Here is a 27,746-nt window from a genome sequence, read left to right as displayed (position 1 = left end):
TGTCTGAAAAATCTTTGGTTAAAAAAAAAAAAAAAAAAAAATATATATATATATATATATATATATATATATATATATATATATATATATATATATATTCATAGCAATTTCACTAGTAGTCCACTGTATGAATAATTTTTGGGTATAATATGTCACAGTTCACTTTATTTTTCTATACTAACATAAATTAATTATACTGTCCTGCACCTATTAGTACAAAAATATATCCAAATTGTATACCTGGTATCTGAATAATTGTTGGTTTAACTATGCATTAATTTTTGTTAAAACTACAAAGTAATTCAGTCGAGAGCAGTGAGTGATTTTCTTTCTTTCATTTTCTTGGATTAACATTACAGCAGCTAGTAGCTAAATTAGGCGCGGTCACTTTTAGAGATGATGAATGCATCCAGTATAATACACATCTCCTTTTGATCACTTCAGACATAACCAATAGTTTTTTCGAACATACTTTCCAAGACGGATGTTTTGACATATTTTGTATGTATTTGTATGTAGGTAGTGTTGAGAAGGTTACTTTGGAAATGTAATAGGGTACAGATTACAGGTTACTCTATTTAAAATGTAATAGTAGTGTAACTTTTTCAATTACTTTATTTAAGTATTTAAAGTGTTTATTTTCAATTGTTAATCATTTTCAAACATTTAACACCATGCAGGGTTAACCTTACAGTAGTGCTCCACACTGTCAGACTTTCAAAATCCTTCATCAATTGAATTTAGATCAAATTTGATCTTTAGTATTGCCTTTTACTTTGAGACTGATCTGAAGTTTAATGCAGATTTAAAATCATAAGAAATTGTTTACTGATACTGTTTTTGAAACCAAATCTTTGCATAACTACGGGAAACACTGCATCTAAACAACAACAAAAAAGTTAATTAAAAATAAATAAATAAAAGCATATAGATCTGCTCAAATATGGTTATCTAGCATATGTCCAATTCTGTGTACTAAACTCTAGAAACATTGGTGTCTTTTTGAAACATTTGTGTCTCTTTTTATATGATATGACAATAGTTTTGTCAGAACAAGTAAAATGCTTATGAAGTGATTCAGAGCAGAGATTATGTTTATGTGTTCATGTACTCATATTGAGGCGGCAGAAACTGAAAACACTGCGAGCTTCAGTAGGCCTATGTGTAGTAAATGAAACTGCATGTTTGTGTCATTAATTTCCACGAGGGGTGGACTGTGAATTAAAAAAAAATCAGACAGGGAAATCTCAAACTCATACAAACAAATTCTGAAACACAACACTATTTTTTGTATGGACCTGACTAGGGGTGTCCCCGACTGATTATTTTCATATTGAATTGGAATTTTCTATTCTTGCCGATATTCGACTGATAGTCAAATCTTTTGTTTCGGGGCGGGGCAAAATACATTAACAAGAGTCAAGTCAGACATTCCACTAATTGATGTTAACACACAGGGGAAATGTGTAATGAGCACCTTGCAGATATAAACGGGGTAAATAATGTTTTATGTTTTGATGAACAGATAGCTAACACTAACGTCGGCGAAACCATAACAATTAACAAATGTTTTTTTTTTTTTTTTTCAACAGAGCTCTCATGTTATTGTTAGCCAAAAACATTAGCAGTTGTTCTGCATTTCTGTTTTGAGCTGTGCACACTAAAGATGACCAGGGGTGCATTTCCCAAAATCATCGTTAGCCAACTATGGTCGCAAGTTCCATCGTTACCAACGTAGTTCAACTGTGTTTCCTGAAACCATACTTCAACGAACATTCACAAACTGCATCGCAAACTTGTGTCGTTGGAACGACATCTCTCCACCTGAGGGTGGAGGGAAAAGGGTGTATTGGTTTGTTCGGGTGGGCGATATGGCAAAAATGTCAATTTAAATTTAAATTTATATAAATATCATGATTTTAATCATTATTGTTTGTCATGTTGGTTTTTCTATTTTGCAAGCTGTTTGAGCATCACAGCCAAACTAAAACCCCTCTAATAATTACAAAGCTTGTTACATTAAGGTAACAAAACTTGAAAAAGTATGGATATTTAGGCCAGTGTGGGAGAAGATGAAAATCTTTGTAATTATTTTATCTTTGTTATCAAAAAAAAAAATAGAACTAAGATGCAAATTACAAAAACACATAATACACAAATATACAGGGTTTTATTTTCAGGTACAATAGCATTTAGCAGGAGCATTCAAAAAATGTAATGAACAAATACAAATAAATCAATATACGTTGATCCTAATATAGCAACTGTTAAAAAAAAAATTTGTGTTTTGTGTTTTATTAACATTAAAGGAATAAGTAACCACAAAAAAAAAAATAGGTTAGTGTTTTGTTTTTATATATCTTCATGTACTCACTCAAAAGTTGTTTTAAACTTGAATGGCTTTGATTGTGTTAACAGTGTACAACATAACATGTGTTCATGTTTCACGTTTAAAAAAACACAGTATTTTTCACACAATTCACCTATCTGTATACCGCTGTTTTCACTGTCATAAAAACGGGCTGATGACTTCCTTTTTCTATAAAGTCCCTCCTTCAGAAATACGTAATGAGTTCTGATTGGGCCAGCGGTTCCTGTGTTGTGATTCGACAGCAGCTGAGTGCGCACTGCCCTCCTGGAAACGTGATTGGGCTAGAACGCACGTGCTGGAGATGTACTTATAATCACAGGACCGTTTTTACTGACAAGATGCACATGAAAATCGCATACAATTTTTTGCACAGCCCTAACATCTAGTTAACAAAGCTAAACAGCGTTGCCCTTTGTGTAATAAGTTACAGAAACTGTTAAACGCACCTACTTAAATAATAAAATACACTTTCTGGTTGTGGTCCATAAACAACGCCTTCTCCAGACAAAGAGGGAACTGCTCCATTTTTCAAGAATAATCTTTTTGTGAATCCGGCATTAAACTGATTGAGATTGAGGAAGTTTTCCTCAGCAAGCTGTCCTCAGCAAAATGTGCAGCACATAGTTTTACATGTGGATTATAATTTTCGGGAACCGAGTTAAACATAAATTGTAACCATTAATCTCAAAGTACAGCGTCCCTGGGAAGCCCAAACAAAGATGATTATAACAGCATTTCAACGACATGGCAAACACAAACGCAGCTCTTCCTTCTTTTCTGTTGGAGTGCAACAAGACCACGCCCCCCTTTTTGTGAATTCATTTGGGCGGAGGTTAGTCAAAAAACTGTTTTAATGACGTCATTACTGCAGGAACTAGAGGGATGTAGTCCAAACGGGTCGTTCGTTGTAGGCGAATTCTGTTAAATAAAATATCTCGCTTGGCAATGAACTTTGAGCTTTAGAATTTTACAGATATTATTTATACTCTAACAAGAACATTACACACTAACTAAAGTTTGAAACATGGTATCACGAAGAAGGGGACCTTTAAAACCTGCACACATCTACAGTAATATACAGAGATGCATCTGTTTCTTTCATTTTAGACATAACCAACCGAGGCTATACATAAACCTTGTGTGTTTTGACAGTATTAGCACAAAACATAACTTAGTCCAGTAATCAGGCACAGTTCGAAGGGTTTTCTGTTTTGTGCACGCGCTTTGAGTGTTGTATTATTCTGACAGTCTGACAGACAGTACCGTCGCTCCCTACACGCATCAACGCTCGCGATAACTCAAACCTAATTTTTGCGGCTGAATGTTCATATTTGATGGATGGACATCAATGCCCGGTTAAAAACATCAGTAATCCGGCGCAGAAAAAAAATATAAATAAAAAACAAGCATAAAGTTGGCTTGAAGTTGGTCATTCGATACTCGCAAATATAGGGACCATCTCTAAAGTTACATGGGATATTGGGATACACTTTCTAACGTCAGTAGCATTTAAGGAGAATGACTTACAGTCATACAAACAGGTTAATGCACACATTAAATTTTTTATATTTATTAAAATAAAAATAAACTGTAAATCATATGTAAATTATGCTACTTTACAAAACGAATGGTCTCAAATGCAAATTTGAAGCTCAGTAATATTTGAGGAGACTTACAGTCAAAAACAACTGTATTTTTTTAATTTAGGTGTCAACTACAACGCAAACCTGATACATTTTTAATATTTATTAAAACAAATTGTAAATAATTTATGTAAAAAAAATTATTTAATTAAGGTATCACTTTCAGGCACGTTCCTGTGAAATGTTATTTATTTTTTTGGCTGTTAAATTAGATTTAATGTCAGAAATAATTCAACCACCACCAACGCATCTAATATTCTCTCTGACTTTCCAGGTTCCCTTACAAAAATTATCCATGGTTTTAACAATAACACCAAAAGTCATCGTTCTTGTATCCATGGTAACTGCAAATTAACCATGGTTTTGTTACTTCAAATAATAATTTATAAAGAAGTATTAATATACTGTAATATTGTTTTGTTGTTGATGTTGCTATAAGAACTGACCGAAGCCATCAATAGCCTTTAAATGACTTAAAATGCATTATATAAAAAACAATGGGGCAATAATAAATGGGTAATAACACTGTTAAAGTACATAATGTAAGCTAATAGAATATAAACATAACAAGTTATTACAAATGCCTACAAATGGAGATAAAGGCCTGGTAATTCCTGCTGTTACAATAATAGGACAATCAAATCCTTGTTTAGACTATTGGCCAAACATTTAATTTAAATAATCACTTAATCTTTCATTTTTGGCCTTTTTTTATTTTTATTTTTATTTTTATAGATGACAATTATAATAATTTATAATTTCTCCTTCTTCTTAAATAAAAGTGGATATCACAACCCTTTCAAAAATAAACTATGGTTTTATCATAGTAAAGCTACTTAATTTTCTTTTTCAAGATTTATGAATGCTTGAGACTAAATTAGAGTCATATAAAGTTATAGACATAGGTAAATGTCGAGAGCTACATTTTTAATTTGTACATTTAAGTTATTTCCACCCCTATAGTAGGGGGGCACAACAATACAATCCTGCTTAGGGCACCCATTTGGTCAGCAGAGGCCCTGCTGCCAGGCGTCTTTCAGATGTCAGTTTTATATACATTCAAAATCATAAACATCATATAGACATATAATAGACATCTATTTGACATCTAAAAGGAAACGTCCTATAGATGTATTACAGATGAGCAAACACTCTAAAAAATACATCTTGCTGATGTAAATGAACACGTCAAGTAGACGTCTCAGAGATGTGCGTGTGCTATCAGGGTGTAGGTCTGTTTTTATTACACAAAAAAATATTATCTGAATACTTAGTTAATTATTATTTGAAGCTACTTGAAGTATCAAAGCCATGGTGAATTTGTAGTTGTTACAAGAACCATGTTTTTTGTTGTTGTTGTTGTTGTTGTTGTTTTTCGTAGTAAAATTGTCATGTGTGCTTCGCTTGTCATGTGTGCTTCGCTTGTCTACTGTCTTAACCGTAAAACACATTTTTAGGGGTTCGAGTATGCAGTGCTGAAACCCTATTGTAGTTGTTAGGATTTGTATTATTATTATTATTATTATTGTTATTATTATTCCGCCCTAGAACTGAATGTGCAGCCCAAACTGTAAGGCCTAGAAAGCTGAAATTTGGCCATATTGCAGAGCTCAATTTGGGGAGAACTAAAAAACAGCACAAAAAACTACAATTTTAGACATTTTTGGCCGTAGGTCGTAAACCAAAAACCATCCTTGGGTTATCCCGAACAAAAGTGTACACTATGTTTTTTGGCTCTTCGATGCACAGTTTTCTCACAAAATTGAGTTATATCTGAAAACTACTTTTGCAAACTAGTCCTAGGTTTTTCAACCGATCAGAACCAAACCACTGCAGAAATATTCTCTGGACACTCAATATCAATAATTATCAAACAATTTAGATTCTTACGCGAAACAGTACGCCAAAAAGCTTTATGGAAACACAAGCCAAATGTTACTTTAGCTATAACTCTTAACCGGTATGAGATATCTTCATCAAACTGGGTACACACGTGTATAAGCTCAATCTTTGGTCAAATACTTGCCACTTGGGGGCGCTTTAAGACAGAAAAAAACACATAAATTACTATAACTCGGCAACCTCGAAAATTGGTATGCAGTGTCTTTGTCTGAAGGGGCACAAGTATCTATTAGTACATTCACGTATCTTTAAAAAACATGGCCGCCTTTGGTCAAACAAATTTAAGCACCTATTTGAAGGGCTTAATGGATGTTAAACGGAACGGAACTTGGTAAACGGAAAACGGAACGAAACTTGGTGGGCACATTCGACTCATGGCCCTAAAGGTCTGTGAGAATTTTGAAAGAGTTAGTTTTTTGGCTCTGCAATCACGTGGTGTTTCACATATCCATGCAATATGCATATCATCTGATAGATCTCCTCATAATGCACAACTTTGTCTCAAGAACAATTACTTTCAGTCAAACTGTTCTTGAATTATTCACAACTATGTTTAAAAAACAATTGCAAACTAGTCCTAGGTTTTTCGCACGATTGGAACCAAACCACTGCAGTAATATTCTGTTTATTTTTTTAGATCAATAATTATCTGGAAAAAAAAAAGAATTTTGACCTTTGGTTAGCTGTAAAGGGGTCATTTATAAAAGGTGAGATGCCAAACATACCATAAAGCCTATGAAACCAAAACCAATGGTCAAAACTTTATGAAACTTGGTGAAAACATGCAGTAGATGATTCTTAACAAATATGCAGAGTTTTACGGAGATCGGTCCATAGGAGGTGCTATAACAGTTGAAAAAGTCTCAAAAACACAATTTTTCAACAGAAAATATAAAAAATTTGTAGAACATGTTCATAAATTCACACAAATACTAGATCTTCATATCATATGATAGATCTCCTTTTTGTGAACAACTTTGCCTCGGGGAGTGAAGATGTCAATAAAATCATTCATTAAACATTCACAAATATGTCAAAAACATACTTTTGCGAACTTGTCCTGGGTTTTTCTCTAGATCAATAATTAACAAAGAAAATTATGAATTTTATCTTCTGGTTAGCTATAAGGGCTCATTTAGAAAAGGGGAGTGGCCAAACATACCCCAAAGTCTATAAAACCAAAACGAATGTTCAAAACTTTATGAAACTTGGGGAAAACATGTGGCAGATTAGCTTTAAGAAGCATGCAAAGTTTTATGGGGATCAGATTATATGTGGCGCTATAACTGTTCATAAGACTTCAATAAAACAATATTTCAATTTTAAATGGCTTCAAACTGCCCCCCCAAAAAAAACCATATATTCACACATACATTACATTTGCATTCATTCTAAACAAGCATGCATATTTTTATGGAGATTGGGCAAAAAAAAAAAACTATACTAGTGATAAAGATTAAAAACACAGTGTTGTATGAGAAATTGCATTCATAACCACTAGATGGCAGTAGAAGACCACTAATGGGCTCATTAAATGAACAAAAATCTGTACTTTTCATTTGTTTGCTTGTACACATTTTAACCACTGAAATAACATATAAAATCGCATTGACTCAAAGTTTAGCATTTTGTTCAAATATTAGTTTTTACAATTCAGATTATGATTACAATGAAACCTCCCAGTGAAATACAAACTTAAAAAGAGAAGACTATCTCTTTGTGTGTGTGTGTGTAAGCATGCTTAATGATTATTAATATAATAGTTGAACCATTTCATTTCTCTCTCTGTGTGTGTGTGTGTGTGTGTGTGTGTGTGTGGGTGTGTGTGTGTGTGTGTGTGTGTGTGTGTGTGTCCAGGTTGGCCTAGACCTTAAAACCATAATACATTTTAAGCCCTGGTAAATGCTCGAACCCCGGTAATCGCTGCTTGCAGCTATATTTTATAATTATGATTATATGTTCATGTTAACATGTTTATTTAAGTATACCTATATGTAATTTTTTTTTGAGCAACTGGGATGGTGCCCCCTGGGAGGTGCCCTATGCAAACTGCGTACTCTGCGTGTAGGGAGCGACGGTGCTGCATGTGTGTCGCAGTCAGCCTATGGTCGCAGTATATATTCTGCGGCACCAGAACAGCAGAATGTACGCTAGAGCACAATACAATGATATTTCTTCAAAATCAGATAGTTGGAGACATTTTTATCGTCCACGATCAAGAAATTTAATATTGCACACCACTTCACAAAAGAAATCGCGGATCGAGAGCAGAGCCAGGACTGCGAGGGCACTTTAGCGTCGGACCTCAAAGGGGCCCGGGCTCAAGCCCCACCCCCTTGTGCATGCCACTGGCAGCGTGGCCCTCGCAATTATTCTCCCTTCGAAGTGCCCTCTGAAAGCATTAATCATGCTGATTGGAACGCAGCCATTGTTTCGTTTGTGCGAAGAAACGGTGAGTTTGTCAAGTGAGATATCTTTGTAAAAACATTCCAAGAGACATATTTCTCAAAGAACAATATTGTTAAAACAGTGTTAGAGGTTTTCACTTATATTAAATGTTAACACTCAAATCACAGTATTTTATAGTAAATGAATGTATCCAAATAAAGTAACAAAAATGTATTAATAAGTGAGTGATTTTGTTGCTTTTACAGAATTAGAATATAGAATTCTCTCTACAAATGTGTATAATATATAAAGAGAGAAAGAGAGAGAGAGAGAGACAGTATATACACTGTTTGCTAAATTATTTTTTATGTTTTTAAGTGTTCATTTAATGCATATTGGCAAATAAACAAATTATTTAACAAAAAATATGTCAGATTAAACTGACAGATTAAACATAAGTCAGAATGATGAACTATGATCGAGTATTGTAGAGTTCTGTACTAATTTACCACTTGCTTGTGAAAATAATACCAAATTATTACTGAACCCATATATATCCATCATAAAACCCATCATACGTCACCTTATATAATATGCAACAAATGTAGAAATATCACTCTTTAAGGCAATATATATCATACTGTATATTATATTTCCTAAAACACAAAATTACATAATTTATATAAAGAGGCTCACCAAAACACGACAATATCCACAGGGTCCCATATAAGCCACGAGAAACCATCATGATCGAGCTCTGAGGTTGTTTTTGATCTGTCACGAGCTGCAGCTCAACTCATCTGAACTATTATCTACACACAGTTCTCAGTTAATGATAAACAGCAGTTATAGATAGCAGAGTATTGACTGCGCCACCTAGTGCTGGATGTTAACACAAGCCTTACATGCCAGTTACTGTATATTAAGATACCATTTTGAAACCAATAACCAAAATTTCATGTTACTGATATTTTTGATGCAGTAATGTTACCTAAATGTTTTATTTGACTGAACAAATGCTATAGTCTGTTTCCCACAAAAAAAAAAAAAAAAAAAAAATTAGGGTTACCAACTTCAGCAAAGTAAAAAAAAAAAGAACAATAATGGTTCTTAATTAAAAATAAGGGACTGTGTAAGGGACACATTAATGTTCTGTACTACATAGTGCATGTCATTTCAGTCTGTGCAGTTAAGTGTCTATAAAAATATTTCGGTTGTTGACTGAAAAAAAAATCCTCAAATCAATCTCAAACATAAACACATTTTTTGTGCTTTACTTATTTATGTGTGTTTTAATTCTGAAAATAATTTTAGCATCATAAACTTTAACACATCAGAAACCATCTGAGCAAATTGCACTACTATAGAACTGTGACTGGCTGCATAAATGAGGAGGAGCAGATTTTGTTCATGTTGTTCAAGTGCATGTTGTCTTTATCATTTAACATATACAACTGTCATGTAATATGTAATGAAAGGTATAGCCTTTAATAAGTGCTACATACATATATAACTGTAGACTTATGTTGTGAACACTACATTCCAGGGGCTAGTTTTATGGTGGGGCACCTCTCTGTCTGCAACAGTGTAGAAAGGTTTGCTACTTTTTGATTGGATCTTGGTGGACTAAGTCAAACAAATGTCCAATACCAACAGATAAAGATGCTAAGACAATGACCAGACACCTGTTAGAGGTCCAGGAGAGGACCCCTGGTACAGATTTCATAAACAAAGCATTGAACATTTGATGAATATAACTTAAGATCAAATTGGACTTTGTTCAATTGTATATATTGTATAAAAATATACGAAAACACATAGAATAAATTTACAATCAGGTTTTTTTCCAACTATTCTGGCATGACAGTACACAAATAAATCACAACATTAACTTTGATATTATAACATTTAACAGACACGTGTGTGTGTGTGTGTGTGTGAAAGAATGTGTGCAGGTGTATGAATGACAGAGTGTAAACTCTTCTACTAAACAACACAGAAAACGCATTTAACTTTTTTTTTTTTTTTTTACAAATTATACACTTACAGTTTGTTTCATAGTCCATGAATACAGATCATGCATCACGGTCAATTTTCATGATCTCTTTAGCATAACTGATGTAGTCATGAAGAAGCCCCATCAGCACAGCATCTGACATCTTCTACATCATCCAGGGCAGCGTCCTCCTTTAAAACCACCGCTGCATCAGTTTAGGGGAAAGAAGATTCTCCTCTCTGACCAGTTCATCCCAGTCACCGCCTGTTCTTCATCAGTGGCCTAAGAGAAACACATATGAAAAAATTAAACATTTAATTAAACTATCCATTTTCAGGTAGAGGTGTATTCACATCCGTAAGGATAGGTAAATAATCGGTTTTAAAGTTTCAACACTTTGTGCGGTTGTTTAATGTCTCAGTCCACTACAGGGCTCCAGAATGCTATATGGCAGCACTAGTGTGAGGACATGCGATATTGTTTGAATAAATATTGCTTTCAGAAAGCTTCTTTACTGAAACATTAAAACAGACATGACATTCACATACCTCACGATATTCATGTATGGAGGGCTGCTCTTCAAACCGTTTGTTCACCAAATAATTAAAATGTTTATAATTTACTCTCCCCATGTTTTTCCAGACTCATACAAACTCTGCTCATTTTTTGGAAAACATATGAATATATTTAATATTCTCTTAATTTGTGTCCTCCATTGCTGGTCTGGGAGAATACATGTTTGAACATACATGTTTGCTATCATATAATTTAAGATGTATTCATATATAAATATCAGAATTTACTTCTACAATAACTCTGTATTTATGAAGCTTGAAAATACTGATTATCTAAACTATAAATGGATTAACAAATATTATGAGAAAACTAAAAATATATTAATTTATGTTGTAAAATTGGAATGACTTGAGGGCAAGTAAATTATTTTTTGTGTGAACTTTACCTTTTAGAGCGAAGACCAAGAATAATGACTCTCCAAATCAGACAACTCCAAAGTTGGTTTGATTTCTGCAATAAAAAAACACAGACATCAATGGTTTTAATGAAATGAGCACGTAATCACACTGTTGTTGCATCAAAATGTGAAGTAAACCGGCAGGAGACAACAGAAACATTTATTTTCTAAAAATAACTTACATAAAATCTCAAAGGAATGATGCTCTCCCATGTCTCTGGCTTTTAACATCAACAAAAACAAAAAACAAACATTATTTTACTCTTAGTAAAACACAACAACAACTGATAACATGAAATTATGAAGTTTACTTGCCTTAAACGATCTTTCCCTCTCTTCAGAAGAAGCTGAGAAAACCACCTCCTCACACAAGCAGACTTTTGTGTCCTTAACTCCAGTTAGTTTGAGTTCTGCAAAGAGGGACATCAATGGTTTCAATAAAATATTAACATATACATACATATATATACATACATATATATACACACATACATACAGACATATATATATAGACATATATATATATATATATATATATATATATATATATATATATATATATATATATATATATAAATAAAATCACACTGTTTTTGCATCAAAATGTGAAGTTAACAGGCAGGACACAACATAAACATTAATTTTCTAAAAAAAAAAAGTAATAATAACTTAACTTACATCAGTCTCAAAAGAATGAAGTTATCTTGTCTCTGGATTGCAACATCTAAAAAAACAACAACATTATTTTAGTCTTAGTAAAAATAAAGATAACTTGATGTTATTCTGAAGTTTACTCTCCTTAAACCGTCTGTCCCGCTCTTCAGAAGAACACCTCCTCCTCATCCTCACACAGGTCTGTGACTCCTCACACAAACAGCTTCTGTGTCTTTAACTCTCAGCGCGAGGACAATGAAGACACAAGCTTGACAAGTCTGAAATATTACATGTAAAACATACTTTTAACAGTTACCACTTCAACAGCCTCAAAATAATTATGCTAGTCTTTACTATACAATGCCGTTTCCTTTAGGAGACAAAAATACATTCAGTTTAACCGCGAAAAAAAAGACAAATTCACATGAGCGTAACCGTGACCATAACCATCTGTTAACGCCTCAAAAAGTACAGATAATGTAAAATCTTATGTAAATATGACAAAATACATTCACAGACGTTATATTAAAAGTACATCCTCCGTTCAGTAACGTTACATGAGGCAGTTAAGACCTCCGTGTCCGAGGCGAAAACCGCGTCCGTTTTTATATATATATATAACGTTAAGCTCCTTTGTTTCCGCCTTTCGTAAAACCTTCCGCCTTTCATACAACCGGGTAAACAATAAAAGATAACTTTACATTTTGAATATTTACTTACCATAGTCTTTCACTCGCTTCTCGCTTCTATCACGCTGAGAAAATGGCGGCTGCTCGCACTGGAGACGTACGATCTTGACGTGACGTGCGTGCTCTCCTTCACGTCCGCGTCCTCAACCCAGACCCGCTGGGTTACATTTTTTTTTTTTAAAACCTTATTTTCAACCCAAACTTGGGTTAAAACATCCCAAAGTCCTATCCAACGGCCTCAACTCAGCAGTTGGGTTGAAAAAACAACCCAGCGTTTTTTAGAGTGTAGACTTTCACTCGCTTCTCGCTTCTATCACGCTGAGAAAATGGCGGCTGCTCGCACTGGAGACGTACGATTTTGAAACAACCCAGCGTTTTTTAGAGTGTAGCCTGACTACGTCAGACTTCAGTTTGCTTCTGTACTCAGTCTGAGATAGCAAACCATCTCCCAGGTTTCCTCCGGCTCCGCAACAGCCGTCCAGTCAATGAACAGAGAATGTGCTGAGAGCTGTGACATAGACGCTAAACTAAGCATAAGCACTTAATTTAAGATTGTAGTTTAGGTTAAGGAAATCGAAAAACGACAGCAGACATGGAGACATGGCATGTTATTGACTCTGTTGTGGAGAATATTCCCTGCATTTGCCTACTGATGCCCGAGTGTTTGTTTCACATTTTGAATGGAGGTGATGTTGTCGACCTATTCACAACAGGTTTTTGGAAAAGTTTACCATTACCTATCGTGTGACCATATCATGTTTACCATTACCTATCTAATTGTGATTGTGTCCTCCTTGGTTGCTCTCATGCAGGATCAGGTTAAAGGTACAATTTGTAAGATATTTGCTGTAAAATATCCAAAAACCACTAGGCTAGTGTTATATATTTTGTCCAGCTGATTACTAACAATATCTCTAATGTTTTCAACTACTTGTAAATCATGAAAATTCCCATTCTAAACAGTGACACGGGGCAGTGCAGTCGCTTGTCAATGACGGTAGTTACCCTTTGTTACCGACTTTACTGATGTAGAAACCACATCACAACAGTGTCTTGGACAAATGCGGAAGTAGTGTCTAGCGTCCAGCAAACCACTAGCTTGCTTCCTTATTTTCTTCTTCTTGCATGTTTTATGGTGGATAGTGTTACGTATTTATGGAACATAATTACCGTTTACCGTCTGCCGCTGGTTCTGTTGACAAGGACAGCTTCCGTAAACGTAAGCGTACGGGCCAACCAAATGACCCGAGAAGAGTCTGGGACAAGAGGAGAGAAAGTGCGAGGATTAATATCGGTGTTGCATTTTCTAGATGGAGAGAGTTTCGCGACAAATTTCAACTAGAAAGAGATGCCGATCTCGCTTGTGTTTTACTCGACAGGTGAGTTTTGATTCGGTCTAGTTCTGATTCGTATCTTTACAGAAAACGTATGCTATTATAATGATCAACAAGATTAGTATTATGGGGCATACACGCCAAATGTGGAGCATCGCGTCTCTAGACCCACGCAAGGAGAGTCTGATCCATAGTGTGATTGCATCTTTCCACTGACTTTGGACGTAATCTACTCGCGCAAATCATTGAACTCGCATTTGAAAACTATGACATCAAACACAACATTTATAAAACTTTACCTCATCCGTTAAATCTATGATTTATCTTTCTGTCTGATTGATGGCTATCAGCGGTTGGGTAGAAGACAACAAATCCCATCATTCCACGCTCTTCCTTAGCGTCATCAAACAATGCGATTGTTATTGTTTTGGTAGTGCTCCCTCTCGTGGCAGGTCCTACAAACTGTACCTTTAAGGAGGCAGCAAAACTCGCTCAATGGTTTTGTTTTTGCAGCATACCTGTGTTTACAGGGAAAGATTGAGGCGGCTGAGCCGGCACATAAAACACATCATAACCAAGCATTATGTGATTAGCGTATGGGTACACTAATGATTTTAAACCACAGACAAGTGCCCCCCCCCCCACACACACACCCATCCCCCACGAGAAAATAAATGCTTGTCAATAATGCCCTTCCAGGCTCTGTCTACGAAGAAAAGCGAAGTAGCAGAGTTTGGTATTACCAGGCTTCTGGTACCAAGCCCCTCTGATAAAGTTTGAAGTCATCTACAGTATATAATATCATCCAAAGATTCAGAGAATCTGAAACAATCTCTGTGCGTAAGGGTCAAGGCTGGACAACCATACTGGATGCCTGTGATCTTCAGGCCCTTAGACGGTTGTTATCAGCACTCCGTTCAGAAGCCTGCATCTCTGATGGTATTGGGAGTGCGTGTGGCATGGGCAGCTTACACATCTGGAAAGGCACCACCAATGCTGAAAGGTAAATCCAAGTTCTAGAACAACATATGCACCCATCCAGACGTCGTCTCTTTCTGGGAAGACTTAGCATTTTCTAACATGACAATGCCAGATCACATACTGCATCAATTACAGCGTCATTGCTGCATAGAAGAAGGATCCGGGTACGGAAATGGTCTGCCTGCAGTCCAGATCTTTCACCAATAGAAAACATTTGGTGTATCATAAAGAGGAAGATGTGACAAAGAAGACATAAGTCAGCTGAGCAACTAGAAGCATATTAGACAAGAATGGCACAACATTCCTATTCGTAAACTTGAGCAACTTGTCTCCTCAGTGTCCAGACGTTTGCAGACTGATATAAAAATTAGAGGGGATGCCACACACTGGTAAACATGGCCTTGTCCCAACTTTTTTGAGATGTGTTGATGCCATGAAATGTAACTTATTTTTCCCTTAGAATTATACATGTTCTCAGTTTAAACATTTGATATGTCATCTATGTTGTATTCTGAATAGAATATTGAAATTTGAAACTTCCACATCACTGCATTCTATTTTTATTCACAATTTGTACAGTGTCCCAACTTTTTTGGAATCGGGTTTGTAGATGGCATGGGTGCATCCCTCAATCTGAGAGTTACGGAAGAGTGCATATACGAGGTGGAGGAAGAGGAAGAACTAGACTGATGAAATCAGAGCTACTGTGATAGACCATGTTCTTGTGCATAGAAGGACAGAAGAGTTCAACCTAATTTGAGCAGATTCTCTGTGGCCACCATAATCAGTTGGAAAGGTCAAAAGAACATCAAAAGAAGAGTGGAAGAGAATTTTGTGTAGTGACATAAACGTTCATGTCTTGTCTTGTCAAGGCTGGATCCACCACACCAGAGGGTTTTCTAGCCCATTGCCTGTAGATGAATTCCTCTGATTCCTTTTTACATAATATCTATGCATGAATGTGTGTGTGTGTGTGTGTGTGTGTTTTATTTATTATTTTTTAGAGTAACATAATTATTATTTATTATTATTATTATTATTATTATTATTATTTTCAAAACCATTTCACCTTGACTCAAAATCAAATAAAGCTTTCAAATTATAGACACATTAGTCAATCACTACAGATAATTCATTTACGACATAAAAAAAAGTTTAATTCAAGTGTCCAGTGAATGGAGTCTTTTATTTTTTTTATTGTATATAGTCAATGTTTTGCACATACTGTGCATTGCTGACACTTTTTATTTGATCCCCTGCTGATTTTGTAAGTTTGCAACTTATAAAGAAATGAAAGGTCTGTAATTTTTAATGTAAGTTTATTTTAACGTATAGAGACAGAATACCAACCAATACCAAAACACACTATAAAGGTTATAAATTGATTTGCATTTCAGTGAGTGAAAAAAGTATTTGATCCTCGAGCAAAACATGACTTAGTACTTGGTGTAGAAACCCTTGTTTGTGAGGGGGCATAATGTTTGATGAATTACACTACAGCACTTATATTATCAGGGGTGAACTTAGTGATTTTGGGGTCCTAATCAAATTTCAGGTATGGGGCCCCAAAACAATAACTATGTGCTCTTTTACATCTAACCCTTATTTTGCTCTCTCTAGTTTATAGTTTATTTATGTTGTTATGATGTTGTCACCCTATTCACAACAGGTTTTTGGAAAAGTTTACCATTACCTATTGTGTGACCATATCATGTTTACCATTACCTATCTAATTGTGATTCTGTCTTCCTTGGTTGCTCTCATGCAGGATCAGGTTAAAGGTACAATTTGTAAGATATTTGCTGTAAAATATCCAAAAACCACTAGGCTAGTGTTATATATTTTGTCCAGCTCAGTGGTTTTCAACCTGTGGGGGCCGCGGTGGTATTGCAGGTGGGCCGCCAATTATTTTCTGTTCATTTCCAGTCCATTCTAGGGCTGTGCGATTAAAAGAAAACGTCCTAAAATCACGATTTGAGCGTGCGCATATGCCTAACTCCAGGTTCACACACTGTCTGTGATGCGCCTTTTTTCTGAGCCAATGTTGACGGATCAGAGCGTTCTCACTGCGGTAAAAGGCTAGAAATAAAAACGTGCGAAAATAATTCATGTCTAACACATGAGCATAGAGTGAATTTGTTAGTGAACAGGATGCAGTTTAAGTGAGAGGAGACACGTTTTAAGTGTGCACACTCTCTTCTCGCAAAGCAGCGTGTATCTGAGCAAGCATGACCGGTTTTGTGACAGAGCAAAGAAAATCTGCTGCGAACAGAGAGATTCGCACTCGTGCATTATTTTAATGTGCTTTCGCGTTATATTTATGCGCTCTCACTGCTGACCGCATACACATACTGTATACACACTGCAAACACCTGAGGCACCTCTACAATTAATGAGCTCTATGAACAATGCATGGCAAAAAAGAAAAAAAAGTCCCTGTATACAGGATTTTTTTTTTATTTATTTATTTTTGCCACAAGTCTATACATGTTTTTACATCTTCACTATAGTGATAATTTTGACTTATGTCTGTTGTAGAGATGTTACAACTTTTTGATAAAGCTCTGATTGGTTTTCTTTTGGAAATATGTTTCAAATTAATCCTGAATACATTTATGACTGTAAAAGCACAATTCCAAAATTGATAAAAAAAAATCGCGATAGTTTTTTTTTTTTTTTTTTTTTTCATATCGCACAGCCCTAGTTTATTCAATAAATATAGTTTAAAATCTAGCTTCTGAGTACTAAGTTATTAACCCAACAATAGCGGGGTCAGTTAATTTTTTTGAAGTGGGCCGCGCAAACATATGTGTTTGGTTGTGTGGGCCGCGAGTTGAAAAAGGTTGGGAACCACTGGTCCAGCTGATTACTAACAATATCTCTAATGTTTTCAACTACTTGTAAATCATGAAAATTCCCATTCTAAACAGTGACACGGGGCAGTGCAGGGGCCCCAAAACAATAACTATGTGCTCTTTTACGTCTAACCCTTATTTAAATCTCTCTAGTTTATAGTTTATTTACATCTTCACTGCTAAAATAAATAATAAGTCAACCTGATGCTGTTCTAAATCCACATTAGGCTTATTTTTCTGGATCACATTCACACTTCAGTTCATTGCGATCTTACAACATTCTGTTAATCAATGAAGCTGTCCGCACTGCACAATCAATCTCTTATATGAATGTTGTTACAATGAGAGGATTCACAAGCTTGCAGAACTCAGCATTTTGAGTGATGAGTGAAAATTTGTCACTCTCCAGAACACAAATACTGTATCACAGTTCAGATACTGTGAAGGAGCGAGGAATGAGGAGATGAGGGAATTACAACAATAGCAGTAACAATAGGAACACAGAACAGGCAGGAACACACACATAGCACATGGGGTTGATATTCAAAACCGGACGCTAGACACTGGAAAACAAAGGGCTTAAGTAACAAGGAACTAATAAGATGATTAATGAACACAGGAGGAAAATAATCAAACTTAATGGGTTCGGGAAAACCAAACATGGGCATAATCAGACATGTGAGAAACTAGATAATGGGGAGAACATGGGGAGAAAAACACAAGACACACACTTGAGCGTTTGCCAAATATGTTTGCCCAATATCAGATGCCGCTTACCTTGCTTATTGGTTAAGTCCGCCCCTGTACAGTATATTATTGCACTGATTTGACTATTTACTGTGAGCAGAGTGTCAATCAATGCGTTGTAGAATACGGCAAACATAAATACAAATAAATGAAGTTGCCTGTCAAATTTTCCAAACAAGCAACCTTATTGTTTAAACAAGCCCCCCAAAAAAGCAACACGCAACATAAGATTTTTTCTTGCAAATTACCAAAAATAAAATAAATCAATAGCCCAAGGTCGTGTCCTGATTATCATAAAGGACATCAGTATTATCTACTGCAATGTTACATTAATAAATTTAGCACACAGATATTCACATTAATTTATATTTATGTTGCAGACAGCAACACAAATATTTAAATAATAGTCTAGTATTAGGATTTTTCAATAAAGATATTGCACAAAGTTTGACATTTAGGCACTTTAGTGTTTTATTATATTTCTATGAATATATATTTCTATATAGGTTTGTTAAATCTTGGGTATTTAAATCATTTTAGATTGTGTCCCAGTCCGCCCCTGATGACCAGAATAAAATGTCACTTCCTCATGTCTTTGGCCTGAGTGATGATGTTTTAGGGTCTAAAGGTGATTTTATTCATGAATGTGATCTTTGTTTTTCATTACCCACTATCAGTTTTATCTGCTTTTATTGGCCCAGTGTAGGAAAGAAAGAATGAGGATGTGTCTGATGATTTCTGAGGGGCTGAGTTCTGACCATTATAAATAAATATAAATAGAATTCATATTTAAATGTAATTTTAAAAATACTAGCCAAAAATATTGAATAAAGGAGCAAAGACAAGATGTCAAATGTGTAGAACTCAAAGACATATTGTTCAATCTGCTTTCTTCTGAGTTCTGTGTGTGCAGATTCCACGTGAGCCTGAAAATTAACATTTCAATACCAGATCTGCAGATCTTGTCCTATTTTAGAATGTCATGTTTCCATGTCTTTAAAGCTGCAGTAGGGAACTTTTGACGCTCTAGCGGTTAATAAACAGAACTGCTTGCATCTTGCGGAAGAACATCGTAGCCGGAACTACTTCTCTCTGTTTATGTCTATGAAGAATCACAAAGGTACTGGGTTACTCCGCCGCGGTATCCCCGAAGCAATCCAAAATAGTCAGAATATAAACACTTATAATAGGTGCACCCTAGTGATTCAGGACAAGCTAAAAACACGGTTTGGAAAATGGATTCATGGTGTACTCACTTATTATATACATTTTTCTACATTTTGAACACAAACAAAGTTATGGACCGCAGCTCTGATTGGTTGATTTCTTACCGGGAGCGGTCTGTAACTGCAAATGGCAATAGGACCACTGGGAGGAGCCAGAGGAACTTGATTTTTTCACAGATTATCTGTCCCATATTCTACTGTCAGGACATAATGACAGGTTTAACAAATATGTAAAAAAAAAATTTATTTACAAAAGTTACCTACTGCAGCTTTAATATATGGCCTTTTATACGGTTATGGCTTTGACCCCTAATCTTTTACTGTTACAGAAATATACTTCTGTATTTGTGACTTTTTAAGGAACTATGTCAAGAAAAATATATTTGTCCATTGTGAGGAACAAGTTTATAATTAAACTGCATTAGTGGAGCACACAGAACAAACAGCTGATGCAACAGTTTATAATATTTCATTAATATGCCATATACATTTTTTATCTTTAAATTGTAAAAAAAAAAAAAAAGAACAGAAAAAAATGATACAGCCGATCGATCATCTTGCAGTAGATGTGTTTCGGTGTCTTCACTTCTTCACCTGCGCACAGGAGGAGGGTTTGAGACCTGAACAGAGACGTTACACAAGCATGTAATAAAATAAACCAATCAAATGACTTCCTTATTGTTTTACTGCAAAGCCACAGAAAATAATAAACAGCACTTATTTTATGATGCAGCCAAAACACAGATAAGATGCTCTAGAAAGGGCTGAACTGGACTGGACTGCTCACCTGAGGAGGAGTAGGAACCCTTGGCCTTCTTGAATAATCAAGCTTTACATTTTCATACATATCATTCTCATACTCATTTTCATGTTTGTCATTCTCGTATATATGTTCACTCATCTTCCCTGGAATCGCTCCATCTCCTCTAGCCTTCTGCAAATCAATCATTTATTAATAGTTTGCATCCAACTATTTATTTTCTGAAATTATAATCAGAACATCAGACAGAATGATGTTGTCACTTGAGGTTAAATTAAATGTAAAATATTTTGCTGATAATATAATGATGAACAGAAAGACCACAATAAGCAGTGCTAATATCTATGAATATTTGTCAAAATCTATAGTTTAAGTATAGTTAAAGTGTGATCATCAGCATGTCTTTGTGCAGTAACATGTGAAAGATTAAAGTCCATTTGAGCTTACTGTAAAAATAAACTACAGATAATTATAGAGTTTACTGATGGATGAGTTTATGTTTTTACTTTCAGAAGAGACTGAAGAGGTTACTCACTGTCTCCTGTCTGCTTTGTGCTGCTGTTTAAGGAAAGAAAGACTCAATGAATTTGATACTGAAAGAAATATATACTGAATCATCTTTAATATGAATAGTTAATATGAAATCTATTATATAATGTAATTATCAAGGGCAGTAGATATAATTGGTGTCAGATGTGTTCTTCAATCAAGTCACACTAATGCTGGCATTATGAATGAATAACAAACATACCTTCACTTGCTTGTCCTTTTTGTTGTTGGTTTAACTTTGGGCTGCAGCAGAAACACAAAGACATGTTGTTATAACTAGTCTTTACCACATTATTGTCTCACAAAAATGCACTTTATTACAGTTACTGTGGTCATTTTATTGTGTATGAAATAACACTATCCACATGTTAAGAAAATTCACTGAAATTCTGAAACACTGAGTTTGATATAAAATAGGAATAAAATCACATAAGATCATAAGGTTCATACATGTACTGTATGTAGAACTTGATTTACAAAGTCCTGTTGGAAGCTGAAGTTATGATTTGTTACAAATGTACTGATGTATATAATATGTTAAATCAAAGGTGTGATTACAAAATACACCATGATCTGTCAGATTACTCACATTTGTTTAGTTTTTGTTAAATAGACAGTCAGACCACAAATGCCTGCAACTGCCACTAAAACCCCAATGACAATCCCAGCTATCGCCCCTGATGAAAGCCCTCCTCCTCTTTCTATAGAAAAGATACAACAATCACAAGACCAAGGCCATTTAAAACAAACAATACTAACAATTATACACTTTAAAACGTATTAATTTTTATTTGATTGATTATTTTAATAATCTAAAACAACACAAGGAAGTTACATAAAGCAGAGATGTAAACTAAATGTATATAGTTGAATATACCTTCTTAAAACAAAGTTTCTTTGAACAAGTGGTAGATTAAGGTCAAGGTGGTTATCAAAACTTGGGAACTCATTTCAGATTAGTTTGAACTATTCTCACCTTTAACTAGTAAAGCATGTTTGTGTGAGGCGTTTCTCTTTGTGACATTATTGGAGGCTGTGCAGATGTAATCTCCACTGTGTGTGAAGTCAGTCTTGTTTATGGTGAATGTGTCTGTGGTCACATTGGTGTCTGTTTCATTAAACTTCCAGCTGAATGAAGCAGCAGGTTCAGAATTTGCAGAACAAGAGAGAGACACATGAACCCCTAAATCCACCACATCCTCACCCTTAACAGAAACATCTTCTGGTCCATCTAGAACACAAACAAGAGAGTCACTGACAAACTAATCACTGAAGAATGACTGTTTTTCATCAGGTTTGAGCTCAAATCATCTTGATGTCTGAATGTTGAACACTCACAGTTGATGATCAGACGCACAGGTTTTGCCGTCTCAGAGCTAGCAGGGTTTCTATATGTACACTGATATTCTCCACTGTCTGATCTCTGCACTGGACTGATGGACACTGATCTGTTATCAGATGAGAAGATGATGCTGTTGCTAGGAGACAGAGGAAGGTTATCTTTCATCCACTGCACAGAGGTGATGATGCCAGTTCCCTCAGAGCTGAAGTTAGCAGATGATTCTCCCTCTATTAATGATCCTTCTGGACCAGTAACTCTGACATTAGTTATATTTTCTGTGTGAATGAGAGAGAAATAACAAACACAGTAGATTTAAAATGAGTCTTTCACATTTAGTGACCATTTCACATTTTTACATTTACTGTAGTCAAAGGGGGTACAATCAACAATTAAATGAATGTTTATGTTTGAATATGTGCACCATTTAGACTGTTTATGTCAGTGTCTATTTAGATCATCATAGTTTGTAGCATATCATTTATATTTTTTATGGATTTTCATAGCTGATAGAAGACTAAACATCTGGGTCTCAAACAAGAGTAAAAAGTTAAAAAAGTCTAAAAGTTATTTCAAAATAAATTATAAAGCTAAAATTTTTCAAGAGTTTCAATGTGATTTCCATGTAATAACATTTGTAAAGTTTAAACATGAGAGTGCCCTGAGTAACACTCATCTGTGCAAATCTGGTTCAATCAAAATTAACCACAAAGCTCACTGCAAACAACAGCAGACTTGTGCATATCTCAAATACTATTATTATACTCTCATTAACAAGTCTGATTGTTACCTTTGCTATTTTTACGCTTCTATGTTTAATTTACAGCATATTAAATTGCTTTATGTCACTTTTTCCTCTTCCACAGATTAAATGTATTTAATATAATCATATATTAAGCCTACTGTATGCTTTGATGAAGTTTGCACAACACACTCACCAAACACTTGTAGTGAAGTTTCTCCTGTAAGTTGGGCTCCAACACTAGTTATTACAGTAAGTCTGTATATCCCAGAATCACCCAGTATTAGGTTCCAGAGCTCCAGAGCGAAAGTGTTTATATCAAAACTGACTCTGTCTCTGTATGCTGGGAATATTGTAGGTGAATCAGGCGATCCTGTCAATATTAGAGTTGATCCAAAATGCCACTGAACTATATTAATTGATGTGGAGGGCGGGTTAACAGGAGCAAACACCACACTTCCTCCTACTGCTCCATAAACCGGACCAGAAAACTGCAGATCTTCCCCTAAATACTGGCCTATGTCAAAGAAAGAAAGAAAGAGTTATTGACTTATTGCACTAAATGGCATACATTTTATCTGCTACATCTACTGTAGTTAAATATTTAGTTGGATTCACAAATTCACAACAAAAACAATGATTAACTGCAAAGTTGGACATAGATTTCTGTGCCATTACATAATTAAAATACTTCTAACTAACTAGTTATTAAACACAGCAATTTAACATACATTTTTTAATTACAAAAAAAAAGCCTCACCAAAAAGCGATAGCATCCACAGCGTACAGTAAAAACTATCAGAAACCATCATGATCGAGCTCTCAGCTGTCAGGAGCTGCTGCTTAACTCATCTGAACTATTTCTATCAGTTTTCAGTCAATGATAAACAGCAGTTCTAGACAGCAGAGCTCACTGCGCCACCTAGCGCTGGATAATAACACAAGTCTTACCTTTGATCATTCAGTAAAGTTACCAACATATTCAGTTTTTCAGTCACGTGACTGGTTCGAAGAGGGCAAAACACCCATAGAACTGCAGCACAAGCCGTCCAAGCCACAAACATTTAAATAAAATATAAAACTGCGTGACTTTCTCAAAATAGGCTACACAAAGTATGCATCAACAATAAGGTTTATACTGAATTTGGCCTTTTAACCCTAAAAAGGACAAGACCGTAAAGTGAAATCAGAACATTTATGTTTTGCTATTTTCCATCTTCTTAGGACACAAATACAATACAATTTCGTGATTTTTAATTTTATATTTTAATGTTTGTATCCTCTGATTGTTTGATAGTGATTGTTTTATTTAATATTTTAATTTATAGGCCTACTTTTGATTCATACTTTTTCTTAAAAAGTGTATCTGTTTTTTTTTTTTTTTTTTTTTTTTTATTTATTGTGAAAACCTGTATCTGAACTGTAAATATTTTTTTTTAATTTTTATGCAGGTCTTAAGAGGGCCTTTAAAAAGTCTAACATTTTAATCAGAGACCCTGACCAATCACCCCCATCACCCCTCTGCTCAGATCTCCTGGATTTTGTTGCCCAAATGACCAAATAGTAACAGACAATTGTAATAAATAACACATTTCTAAAACAAAATAAAGCAGAAGCTACATCTTAAGTGTGTACAGTAGAAAAAAATGGTTTATTGTGTATTATTTTAAAATAGAGTCAAAGCTACGTTTATTAAAACTTAGCTAATTTTTAGGTCAGTTTTAACCACAGTAACTAGTAAAGCATGTTTGTGTGAGGCGTTTCTCTTTGTGACATTATTGGAGGCTGTGCAGATGTAATCTCCACTGTGTGTGAAGTCAGTCTCGTTTATGGTGAATGTGTCTGTGGTCACATTGGTGTCTGTTTCATTAAACTTCCAGCTGAATGAAGCAGAAGGTTCAGAATTTGCAGAACAAGAGAGAGACACATGAACCCCTAAATCCACCACATCCTCACTCGTAACAGAAACATCTTCTGGTCCATCTAGAACACAAACAAGAGACTCAATGACAAACTGAGCACTGTGTGCTATTTGAGTTATATTACAGTTAACCATTGGTATTTCATAGTATATATAGCGTACATTTAGATCATATCCACAGTTAACATATGCTACACATACAGTAGCAGACACACAGAACATTGACTACAATATTGTTTTGCTCATTCCATTAATGTAAAACCTTGAGCTTTCTAAAATCTAACAAGTGACCATCAACATCAAAATTAACAACTTGTAAAATTGCGGGTATGAAACAAAAGGTATGAGAATGAGACAAAAGTCTTTTGAATATGTATTTTCCTGCGGGAAAAGGTCTACCTTCATACAGTCATACAGTCTAAGAAAATAAAATAACATCTCTGTCTCACACTTGTCTTGAATGAACACACACACACACACACACACACACACACACACACACATATCAAATATATTTCCTGTTATCTCTCAGCTCATCGAAAACTCAAGCATACTGAAACACTCAGTCTGAAGAACACTCTTTAGTTACAGTCAAGCAAATAATAAAAAAAAAAAAATCCTCCACACTCCCTACTTTTTATTTGTATTTTTTATCATTCTTCGATAACCATAGAAGTTAAAATAAAATAATATGTTACACCCTCTCTGAAAACTGTCTTTCAGTTTTTCCACCATATGAAAACCATAGATACCTGATATTCCTTCCATCGGCATCCTAAACTGGACTTGAAAATATTTACTTATTTTCCCAAATTCCTCTGCACCATTACTCCCAACCTGTGTGCTGCTATCTGGAGAGAGGAGACCACAGTCCCTGAAGCTTATCATGGACTGACTGATATGATCATGTCCTGGTGCTTGGTGACAAAGAAAACTCCTCCCCAGTTTTTATTATTTAAAACAGGGAAGCGATGGAACAGAAGATGATACTACAAGCAGTTGATCTGTGTTTCAAACTTTTCTTTGTATATGACATCTACTACCCAAAGTCCTCTGCTCCCATTTGAGAGTTTTTGGAACAAACAGTCTTTAATAGTTCCTTCTTCACACTGTCTCCTCCTTTAAAACTTTGTATTTATAAAAAACTTTTTTATTTTATTGATCATCAGTAGCTAGCATATTATTACTTGATTTTATTTGAAAGTGAAAGTCATGACATTTGCTAAGTATGGTAACTCATAATCAGAATTGGTTCTCAGCATTTAACCCATCCAAGTGCACACACACAGCGAGTGAGTAGGGAACAGACACCCAGAGAGGTGGGCAGCTACAGATACAGCGCCCAGGGAGCAACTGGGGGTTCAGTGCAATGCTCAAGGGCACTTCAGCCATGGGTATTGAGGGGGGAGGAGAGCGCTGTTCATTCATAAATTATAATAATAAATATAAAAAATATAAAAATATGTTATATAATATTAAATATATTAAAAAATAAATATAAAAAATATATTTTTGTAAATTGTATAATAAATGAAAAGAAAATAGAATACAAAAAGATTAGAAAGGGAGTTTTTTTTTTTTTTTTTAAGAATAGAATTAGAATAGTGAGTGCTAAAGTTAGAGGGTCAAATAAAGATGGAAGAGATGTGTTTTAAGCCGATTCTTGAAGACGGATAAGGACTCAGCTGTCCGGATTGAGTTGGGGAGGTCATTCCACCAGGAGGGAACATTTCATTTAGAAGTCCATAAAAGTGACTGTGCTTCTTTGGGATGGGACAATCAAGTGACGTTCACTTGCAGAACGCAAGCTTCTAGAGGGCAAATAAAGGGGTGCAGAGCCAGTGGTGTTTTGAATTTTATACAAGCAGCTATTGGTAGCCAGTGCAAATTGATAAACAGAGGTTTGACATATTCTTTTCGGCTCATTAAAAATGAATCTTGCTGCCACATTGTGGATTAGTAGTAAAAGTTTGAACTGGCTGGAAGACGTGCCAAGAGAGCATTGCAATAGTCCAGCCTGGACAGAACAAGAGCTTGAACAAGGAGTTTTGCAGCATGTTCTGAGTTTTAGCAATGTGGTCTGAGAAAGTCAGCTGATCATCAATCATAACTCTAATGCTTCTGGCTGTTTTTGAAGGAGTTATGGTTGATGTGTCTACCTTGATGGTGAAATTGTGATGAAATGATGGGTTTGCTGCAGTTCTGTCTTGGCAAGGTTGATCAATCAGATCACAATCAAGATCATTTAGAAAGCTTTTTAAATGACAAAACACACTCATTTACATATTTATGAATCTGAATATCAGATTGTTCATTATGCAAGTTTGTGAATATTTTAAATAAAAAAATGAAAAACAAAATAAAAGCAATCCATCTGTCATACAGTGTTATTGTAAACGTGGTGTGTCAGATGACAAGCCTGATGCGTTGCCATGGAAACAGTAAGGGCAACAAAATAATGGTTGTCTTAAAAAAACTCACCACTGACCACTATATTATTTTAAACTCAACACTGAGAAGGTTAACTTTCCTTTACGTGACTGAATTTTGAACAGTTTTTTATAAGATGAACTTGTGTTACACAGTGTGTGTCATTGCTCTGTTGAAATGAAAGCTAATATGGACTTACAAATTGTGTTTATTCCTCTACTGCTGTCTTGCTCCACTGTGTTTACA

At 35.1% G+C, this 27,746-nt stretch overlaps 2 protein-coding genes and 1 long non-coding RNA gene across 32 annotated transcripts in view; all 3 read right to left on the bottom strand.

Annotated features, from left to right (window-relative positions):
• LOC128030746 (carcinoembryonic antigen-related cell adhesion molecule 20-like) overlaps positions 1-24,034 on the bottom strand; it is a 92,043-nt gene extending 68,009 nt beyond the window's left edge. For 13 of the 30 annotated variants that reach the window (XM_052618671.1, XM_052618670.1, XM_052618659.1 and 10 more), the window contains exons 1-5: positions 23,910-24,033; positions 23,346-23,666; positions 22,407-22,685; positions 22,045-22,299; positions 21,658-21,769 (exon numbers count right to left, since the gene is read on the bottom strand). In XM_052618671.1, coding sequence (XP_052474631.1) covers positions 21,658-21,769; positions 22,045-22,299; positions 22,407-22,685; positions 23,346-23,666; positions 23,910-23,961 — 1,019 coding nt within the window. In that variant the 5' untranslated portion in view covers positions 23,962-24,033. Of the gene's footprint in view, positions 1-20,141; positions 20,380-20,546; positions 20,694-21,054; positions 21,078-21,270; positions 21,312-21,657; positions 21,770-22,044; positions 22,300-22,406; positions 22,686-23,345; positions 23,667-23,909 lie in introns of those variants that run through there. The other 17 variants (XM_052618664.1, XM_052618660.1, XM_052618658.1 and 14 more) reach the window with 6 other exon arrangements.
• Positions 11,534-12,899, bottom strand: LOC128030749 (uncharacterized). Its single transcript, XR_008187952.1, has 3 exons — positions 12,648-12,899; positions 11,952-12,205; positions 11,534-11,683 (listed from the first exon to the last, which is right to left on the bottom strand). It is a non-coding gene; the product is annotated as an uncharacterized LOC128030749 (long non-coding RNA).
• A 784-nt stretch (positions 24,035-24,818) lies between the features above and the next one.
• Positions 24,819-25,941, bottom strand: LOC128030748 (carcinoembryonic antigen-related cell adhesion molecule 1-like). Its single transcript, XM_052618685.1, has 2 exons — positions 25,823-25,941; positions 24,819-25,132 (listed from the first exon to the last, which is right to left on the bottom strand). Exons 1-2 carry the CDS (start codon positions 25,842-25,844, stop codon positions 24,849-24,851), a joined length of 306 nt encoding a protein of 101 aa, XP_052474645.1. The 5' UTR covers positions 25,845-25,941; the 3' UTR covers positions 24,819-24,848.
• Between the last annotated feature and the right edge of the window lie 1,805 nt (positions 25,942-27,746).

Source organism: Carassius gibelio, chromosome A16 (genome assembly GCF_023724105.1).
Source record: "Carassius gibelio isolate Cgi1373 ecotype wild population from Czech Republic chromosome A16, carGib1.2-hapl.c, whole genome shotgun sequence".
NCBI classification, from domain to species: Eukaryota; Metazoa; Chordata; class Actinopteri; order Cypriniformes; family Cyprinidae; genus Carassius; species Carassius gibelio.
This window is presented reverse-complemented; position numbering and strand designations above follow the sequence as displayed.

What these genes read in the sequence shown, in the direction of transcription:
- LOC128030748 (XM_052618685.1), bottom strand. Translation starts at nt 25,844, where the DNA reads ATGCCGATGGAAGGAATATCAG. An exon ending in GCCGATGGAAGGAATATCAG is followed by an intron (nt 25,133 to 25,822) that starts GTATCTATGGTT and finishes TTTGTGTTCTAG; the next exon opens with ATGGACCAGAAGATGTTTCT.